The sequence below is a fragment of the Zootoca vivipara genome, chromosome 8 (assembly GCF_963506605.1).
Source record: "Zootoca vivipara chromosome 8, rZooViv1.1, whole genome shotgun sequence".
NCBI lineage: Eukaryota > Metazoa > Chordata > Lepidosauria > Squamata > Lacertidae > Zootoca > Zootoca vivipara.
The window spans coordinates 19,116,266-19,125,720 of NC_083283.1; the positions used below are offsets into that span (position 1 = coordinate 19,116,266).

Consider the following 9,455-nt stretch of genomic DNA (forward strand, 5'->3'; position numbering starts at 1 on the left):
GAGCTGATCAGCATCTGGTTTAGTTCAGAGTACAACACACCGCCTAATACTGCAAAATTTGGATTGGAAGATCCTGGCTATTTCACGACCACCAAAAAAAAAAAAAAAAGCCCTCCAGAAAAAGCCCCTGAACAGCACTCACATACAGTCATGTGTCATTATTTATTGCTTGATAGGTTTGCTAAATATGGAATATCACATTACTAATTTTGCCAAATTCCACAATACATAAACAGGCCAAAACCTCTTAACATAAATTATGGCAGAGCTGCTTTAATGATAATTTTAAAAAATCCATGGCGCTTGCTTTCCGGAGTTGGAAAACCATTTAATTTTTTTTTTTAAAGCACTCTAAGAAACATTAAAAAAAAGTTTCTAAATTCATTCTTTCTCTACTATAGACAACTCCCATCACATATGCATGAAAAAAATGCTGGGTAGTGCCACTTTGTGAATAAACATGAAAATGGGCTTAACCATGAAACCAAATATAATCTGCAAATCGGGATCCTTCGCCCCAAGTGAAATGTACCATAAGAATTTAAGAACTGTTCTGCCTCACATAGTTCTTTTTTGAAAAGTTCCTCAATATCTTCCTCATTGACATTCCTGTCATTTGTTGTATTTTTCAAGGTTGCCGTGATCCAAGAAACTGTGATGCCAACTGCTTGCGGTTATTATGAATGGATCTCCATTTCCCCATTCCATCTACATTTCACAGCATTTCACACTGAATTCTTCATTGTTTCTAGGATGGAGGTTGTGACCCATGCAGAAAATATGTATAGGTTTGGCGTTTACGGCATTTATGCAACCCTTTATACGCTTCCCTGTTGGCGGGGTTGAGAGTTACCCTCTTAAGTTTTGTTTTTTAAAAATCATATTCCTGCAAACCTTGGGGTTTGCCCAAGTCTCCTAATCTTTCCTCTTCTCAGTGGCCCAGTTTGACTCCAATCCTGTTGGCACTCAGCACCATAATTCACTAAAAGGAGGAGTTACTATACTGTTACACATATACTGTCGCTGTGTGCCTGGCACAAGCATATCCGACCATTCTCTTGTGCTGCTAAGCTAACCATGCAGGGATCCAGCCACAACTGCGTGGTTTTTAAAGTCTACGCTCAAAAGAGAAACATTCCCAGGCTGCCAACGACAGTTTCAATAATCATGCCTATCTTTAGCAGAACAAGAAGAAAGTGCAAGAGCAGCTTGTCAGACACATGTATTGTCAGGCCCAATTAACAAAACAAACACAAGCAAGGCCTGATCGCTGCAGCTCACATTTGGAGAGCAGCTCTGTCCTTTAAAAAAAAAAAAGTTCCTAGAATTGTTCCATCAGTCTGGCTACAGCTGTCGCATCCAAGCACTAAAGCTCTTTACTCAAAAATAAATAAATCCAATACTATTAATGGCTAATCCCTTCATTCCATCGGTAAATCTTAGCATGGATGCCAGCAGCAAATCGGCCCTTGTGTATAGGGAGTGCAGGCAACTCTTCCAGTGGTTACAAGACTTTTAAACAAACTTTTATTCTTATCCAACAAAGGTGGATTGGCTGCAATTGTTACTCTGCCATTGCAATGCATATTCATCTCTGGGGACTCTCGACAGGTACACGTTCTGCACGGACTCCAAGTGTGGAATCGTACTGCAGTTGTTAGCTTGCAGGATTGCGGCAAGCAGACCTCATGACTGTGAAGTCTTCCCTTGCAGTTCTGTCCTGTCCTCACGGCACACTTGAGTGCTCATGTTTGGTGTTCTTGGATGCAAGTAGCAAGCGAGCGAGGCATTCTTGCCAGGAAATCAAATTTAATTAGCTTTTATCCATCCAGCCCTTGTAAAATGTCTGAAACCCAAGTATCGCTGAAATGCAATGCGTCGCAAATACGAATGCTGTCACAACTGAAACTCTGCCAAGAAGAGAACTCTTCACTAACTGAGCTCACCGTAGCAAAAGGGAAGATTCGGATGAAATGAAGCTGCAAATAAAAAATGAAGGTACACCGCATAAACCTAACTCATCCTGGGTACATCAAAATAGTATTCAGGACTGAATTTAACTTCTCCATCTGTTCTATCCTTGCCTAAGGAGATCTACAATATTTTGACTCTTTTAATATATGAAGGCTGAAGTTACTTCAAGCTATCATTATTTGAAGGCTGAAGTTACTTCAAACAAATCATTATTTCCTGATGAATAGCCTTTGGACTATTTGGACAGCAGATGGTGACAGCAGTCACGAAATTAAAAGACGCCTGCTTCTTGGGAGAAAAGCAATGACAAACCTAGACAGCATCTTAAAAAGCAGAGACATCACCTTGCCAACAAAAGTCCGTATAGTTAAAGCTATGGTTTTCCCAGTAGTGATTTATGGAAGTGAGATCTGGACCATAAAGAAGGCTGATCACCGAAGAATTGATGCTTTTGAATTATGGTGCTGGAGGAGACTCTTGAGAGTCCCATGGACTGCTAGAAGATCAAACCTATCCATTCTGAAGGAAATCAGCCCTGAGTGCTCACTGGAAGGACAGATCGTGAAGCTGAGGCTCCAATACTTTGGCCACCTCATGAGAAGAGGAGACTCCCTGGAAAAGACCCTGATGTTGGGAAAGATGGAGGGCACAAGGAGAAGGGGACGACAGAGGACGAGATGGTTGGACAGTGTTCTCGAAGCTACCAACATGAGTCTGACCAAACTGCGGGAAGCAGTGCAAGACAGGAGAGCCTGGCGTGCTATGGTCCATGGGGTCACGAAGAGTCGGACACGACTAAACGACAACAAGCCTTTGGACTATAATGTAACTTAAATAGAAAATCTTTAGAAAGATTTTTCCTCCAAAAGCATTTTATTTTAAAAATCCGATTTAAATTTAAAAAGAAATCTGATTTTTTAAAATATTTTAAATAAATATTGTTTTTTTATCCACCCTGCTTCTTCTCCAGGATGGAAGAAAAAAGTGCCCTTGCCCTTGGAATTGCCAAATGGACTCCCCAAGGGACAACTCCCTTTGGCATCTCCCCTTCAGTGGTGGCTTAGCTGGCAGCAGACCTGCCATCCAAGAGCTGCTGGGATTTTCTGCCCCCTAACCCAGCCAGGAACTGATACAAGAAGCTGCAAGACGGAGTGCTGCCTCTCTCTGGACAGGCAGGCAGCAACAGCATCCCAGCCATTACAGCACTTAACCAGGGACAGCAACACAGGAGAAAGCAAAGCTCAGGTACTCGCTCCTAGGAAAGAGCATCTCCAGTCTCCCAGTGCTGCAGCTATAATTCCACTACCAAACTTTGTAATTATTGCCACCGCTGCCGTTTTAGGTTGCGTTTCTTGTTTTCAATTCATTGAAAACTGCCCTGCAACTGAGCAGACAAAACATACATACCGTATTTTTCCGTGCATAAGAAGCCCCCATGTATAGGACACCCCCTATTTTTGAGCCCAGAATTAAGAAATAAATTTATGTATATATTTAATTGATGACAAACCTAGACAGCATCTTAAAAAGCAGAGACATCACCTTGCCTACAAAGGTCCGTATAGTTAAAGCTATGGTTTTCCCAGTAGTGATGTATGGAAGTGAGAGCTGGACCATAAAGAAGGCTGATCTCCAAAGAATTGATGCTTTTGAATTATGGTGCTGGAGGAGACTCTTGAGAGTCCCATGGACTGCAAGAAGATCAAACCTATCCATTCTGAAGGAAATCAGCCCTGAGTGCTCACTGGAAGGACAGATCCTGAAGCTGAGGCTCCAATACTTTTGCCACCTCATGAGAAGAGAAGACTCCCTGGAAAAGACCCTGATGCTGGGAAAGATTGAGGGAACTAGGAGAAGGGGAAGACAGAGGACGAGATGGTTGGACAGTGTTCTTGAAGCTACGAACATGAGTTTGACCAAACTGCAGGAGGCAGTGCAAGACAGGAGTGCCTGGCGTGCTATGGTCCATGGGGTCACGAAGTCGGACACGACTAAACAACTAAACAACAACAACAACAACATATTTAATTGCAACATTCTGTGTATAAGGCGACCCCCAATTTTAAACTTAAAATTTGGGGGGGGGGAAATATAGTCTTATACATGGAAAAATACAGTATTTCAAGTAAATAAATAAAATTTGAGCTTTGGGGATTAATGGGTAATCCCAGAATCAAGTTTCATGCTTCTTTTACCCAATTTAAAATTTGGAGTTTTGAGCAGCTTTTTTTATATAAAAAAAAGTTGCATAATGCAACGTTCCACATCCTGGTGCTCTCCAGATGTTCTTGACTATGGTTCCCTTCATCCCTGACCATTGGTAACAGAGCTATAGTCCAACCACACCCAGAAGTAAGTTGGGGAAGACTAGCAATTGGATCAGGCAGCGGAAGCACTGAAAACTCACTGGGAGGTAAAACCACCAGCATCCCAACTACATTATTAAAGCTAATTACATTACCTGTGAGCATATGCAAGGAATCCTTCCAACAGCTAGTCTACTTATTTAACGTTTCCCACTCTGGGTGGCTTATACAACATTTTGAAATGTTGCATTACAAACAGAAAGCTCGGGAGCTTTGAAAAAATTGGTAGTTTTAGAAATGTAAATTGGGATTTTTAAAAAAATTAAAAAAACACCCAGCATTTATGCACTTCAGTCCTCTAGATGGAGCACTCTCCCAATGCATTTGCAGCAAAGTCGACTACAGCTTTTCCAGCAACGTAGCTCAAATGCAACAGTAGTAGGTAAGTGAATAGTTACAGGTAGGTAGCCGTGTTGGTCTGCAGTAGTCGAAACAAAATAAAAAAAATTCCTTCCAGTAGCACCTTAGAGACTAAGTAAGTTTGTTATTGGTATGAGCTTTTGTGTGCATGCACACTTCTTCAGATGACCAATGACAAACTTAGTTGGTCTCTAAGGTGCTACTGGAAGGAATTTTTTTATTTAGGTAAGTGAATGTCACTCTCAAGCATCATTTTAGCTTGCCAGTCCAAGCTACCTAAGCTCAAAGAAGAAACCAAATAACGGAGAAGGGGAAGTATTCAATTTTAATAGTGTGAGAGGCCAGAGGGTGAGTGCAGTTCCCTTCCACAACTTTTGTCTCCCAAGTACTTTTCTCCTAAGCAAAGTGTCAATAGTGGTAGCAATCTTGGGCTAAGAGGTCCTGGAGAGTGAGCGAAATAGGTGGTTCATCACTCCTCACCTTCCCACCCCTTTTGCTGATAAGTAAGGCTCACTACCTACTTCACTTTAGGTATGGTTCAGAGCAGAACCATTTAAATTAATGTAGAATAGTCATGGCATTGATTTCAGTGGATCTGCTCAGAGTACAACTCGGTCAGCCATCACCTTCTATGTTCAAATACATTTATAATAATAATAATAATAATAATAATAATAATAATAATAATAATAATAATTGGATCAAATTGTCGTTCCCAGTCCTGGTTTGCAGGGAAAGTGCAAACCAGTGTGCCAGCTAGTCCATACACCCCTCTCCCAAGCAAACTGTGGTTTGCTGCAAACCAGGGGAGAAGGGGATCATGGAAGAGAGTGAATCCAAGAGTCACTAAAAACCTGCCCACATACCACAAAATCATAGCATGGCATGTCTAAACTAGCCTACAGTGTTAACTCCATCTAAAATGAGGGAGCACAAAATGTATAAACTATTGGCTTGCTAATATGCTTTATTGCTTGAGGACTTCAAGCTATGAAACAAAACTGCAAGCTTCCCTTGGTTATATGCACATCGTTTTAGTCCCTTGCCCAATTAAATCAAATTCATTTAAGTATGCAATAGTAATTTGTTGAGCATCTCCCACTGCACCTCCCTGTCTCCGAGGTGGAAATTACCCCCTTGCTCATAGCAGTGAAAACATTCTGTGCATTTCTGCTCCTCTATACCACAGTTCCAATGAAAACAACAAGCTGCACCCTCTTGCTGGCAGAAGCTTTGCACCTTGTACACAAAGGTTGTGTTCATAGTAAATTCCAACAGTTTGCTTTAGTACTGTACTGTATTTAGACCTGGAAATGTTCCTAGTCCAGGAGGAGTTGCATGCGTCCTGCTTTAAACGAACACCTAGAACTGGAAAATAAAGCATTACTTTTTCTCACCAAAGTGCTGCTTCTCCCCAAAGCTATGAACAGGATCAATAACTAGTATTCAATTTACTGCAGATATCCACATGTAGGGCTGAGAATCGAAGCTAAAATATTGTCTTTTGACTCTGTTTTTCTACAGCCTTTGATACACCTTTCACTCAAAAGAAATGAATAGAATCTGAGACAAACAGAACAGAGCAAAACTGGGTTGTTTACTACAGACCAGCAAATGAAGTAGATTCAGATTCAACCTACTTAAAGAAACCAATGTTAAAATATATGCTCTGATGGGTTTTTTTAACCACACTTGTGTATATATCTATCCATTTGATCCCACTTCTAAAACACTGTAGTGTGGGAATCAGTGACTAGAAAGATCCTAAGCCTAAAAAGTTCCTCGGTCTGTGTAGTGACCTTTGTAGCAGCATGGAGACAGGGCTGCCTTGAAATCATTTAGCTATGAGGATATTTGATGGTTTCAACTTTTTAAAAATCTTTGCTTTGTCTTTATAGTTTTGGACACAGTTGTTATTATTATTGTTATCGATATTGATTCCCATAAGATCTAATGAACAGACACACTTATTTTTAACTACTATCTTAGAACAGAAAGGCATAGCAATAACATTGATATTACCATTATTTTGCAAATACGATGTGTTCAGGAGGAAATATAAGGTCAGCCCTTGTTCGGTAAAGAACTGCTTAGTGCATGTATAACTTTACCGCAGCTTCATCAACTGTTCTGTTAGAACATTTTATGCCCCATATGGTATTCATTTTTAAGCACAGGTCTCCAGCACTCCTACATATGTTCAATAAATAATTCTGCTTTATCATCACTTAAGTTTATTTCTACATCATGTTATGGCTTAAGCATTTACTGTACATACAAGATCTGAAGAGACTGATGTTCAATAAATTTATTCTTTTTATTCATTTCAGTGGCTTTTCATCATAGCAGCAATAAATAGGAATTTTATATCTTTTATAAAACACATTATTTAAGAGAGTCACTTTCACTAACATGAAACCACTGTTAACACAACTGGGAATTTAAAATTAACATAACTCTTAGATAATTTGAGTTTGGACATGGAGCTGAGGAAAGAAAATCTATCACTGGGTAGCTTCGCTATCATTTACGACTGGGTAATCTGCAGGGCCTCCAACATGTCTTCTACAGCTTTCAGAGAGTACTTCGTCTCCTTCTTACTGCGACCAGCATACTATGGGAAAAGAAAGATTAACACTTGTTTTACAAAACCAAGTAATGAAAAGTCACAATAGGGTACATCACCACCAAAATTGCCAAGACTGCACGAGGAATCTCCTACCGCAGAAATATTCCATTAAAAACCAGTACCAAGATTTGACTGTAAAAATGCCCATTTTATGTCCCCTCTTGTGTGATGCCTACAGAATGCAAAAGGAGTGAGTGGCAGATTGAACATCTAAGAACCTGTGAGGGGCTAGTAGGAATCTCTGCTTCCGCCACTACTCTAATCTACTATGTTAGTTTTGTAGGGTTGGGTCACAACATTGAACAGAGTTCTTTCCATGTAAAAAGATTCCCACTATCTCTTGCAAGCTTCAGCTTCCAGTGGTACCCCATAAGCAGTTCTTAAAGATTAAAAGCCTTTCAAGAACAGGGTAGGCAGCTACCAAAAATTTCTCCCTTGCACAACAAAAATGTCTACAACTCACACTTGGACCCAGCCTTTAGTGTTTATTTATATTTAACCAAGATCATAGATGTGAACACTGATGGAGTTGAAGAAGAAATCCCTAGTTTAAAACCTCACTTCTACCATGAACACACTAGGTGGATTAAGACAGGGTTCTGTCTCTGAGTCTTAGCCTCACACCATGAGAAGGGATACTATTAGTACCAACATTACAGGATTGTTCCAAGAATTACTGAAATGATATATGTACAATGGTTCAGACACAATATATACATGTTAAGTATCATTATTCTCATTTAAGCTCACTAGTTCTTTTCAAATCCCAAGCAGACAAGGAGATTGAGTTTGAATTTATTAAACATCTTGGACAAAATGCATTGTAAATTTGACTGTTGGTTTCAGGAGAGGGGGCAATATTGGTTGGATTTGCAGAAATCTGACAAATTCATATAAACACATAACCAGATTAACAGCATGCTTTGTATTAGCCATAGCTAAATATCAACATTGTTTTTGACACTTATGAAACCAGCTGTAGACTTGATCTGTGCAGTGACCCATAAGTGGTTGCTAGTGTTTTATCAATACAGTACAAATCTTTTTACTTATACCTTTTGTTTTTTGTTTTTGTTTTACATCTATTACACCGAAATGTACATACTGTACAGATTTATTTTTGTTATGACTCAAGGTCAATAAAAATAAAATTACTAATACTATATTTGAAACAAAATAAAAAATTCTTTCCAGTAGCACCTTAGAGACCAACTAAGTTTGTCATTGGTATCAGCTTTCGTGTGCATGCACACTTCTTCAGATACCAATACTATATTTGTATTTTATTGTGCAAGTATTTTATTATTCAATTGTTTTATTTCATATATGTCCATACCTCAACTTTCTTTCCATGTAGTGGACATATGTATGATTCAAAAGACTTGATTCAGACTTAGTTATCTTAAATCACAGTGAAATCAATGGGAACTAACAGCACAATCCTAACCATGTCTACTGAGAAGTCCTATTGAATTCAGTGAGACTTACTCCCAGGTAAGTGGGGTGTAGACTGCAGCATAAGACATTACTAACTTGTCCAACTGATATACATGGGAATGATGTTTCCCTAACTTAATCTGGATTCAACACAGAGCAAGTTAAGTGTTTGCTTTCTTTCTGATGTTGTTTAAACACTTTTTAGAGCTGTCAACATTCTCTCCTGCTGAATATTCTATCCAACATCATGTCAACAACTGCACTGTGTAAAAAGCAAATGGAACTATAATTAACAAGAAAAAGAAAAAGAGATACGCTGACAGAATGTTTACCTAAAATGTTAAAGAAATGCTAAAGACGAAACAATTTTAATGTTAACTAAGTAACTGTTGTACCTACTTACTAGAAAAAAGGAAACAGCTACCAGACTTGAAACATCAACATTTTAACATTTAGAGTGACTCAGCTTTGGTAACACTAATATTTCCCAGCACAAAAGATTTGGCTATGGTACTCCAAAGTTAATAAGCTTCTATTTAAATTACAGAAAAACCACTTGAGTTTCATTTAGCAACATTTACTACAGCAATGTTGTCATTCCGTGACTCAATATGGGGACTTGAATGGCAGGATAGTAAATCATATCGTTTTATTTGATTGTGATCTGTCATTATAATGCAAGGCTCTAA

At 39.1% G+C, this 9,455-nt stretch overlaps 1 protein-coding gene across 1 annotated transcript in view; it reads right to left on the reverse strand.

The window, feature by feature from the left end:
• Positions 1–4,215: 4,215 nt before the first annotated feature.
• The window catches only part of EMC2 (ER membrane protein complex subunit 2), a 41,330-nt gene continuing 36,090 nt past the window's right edge, over positions 4,216–9,455 (reverse strand). The window contains exon 11 of the mRNA XM_035125121.2: positions 4,216–7,314. Coding sequence (XP_034981012.1) covers positions 7,228–7,314 — 87 coding nt within the window. The 3' untranslated portion in view covers positions 4,216–7,227. The remainder of the gene's footprint in view (positions 7,315–9,455) is intronic.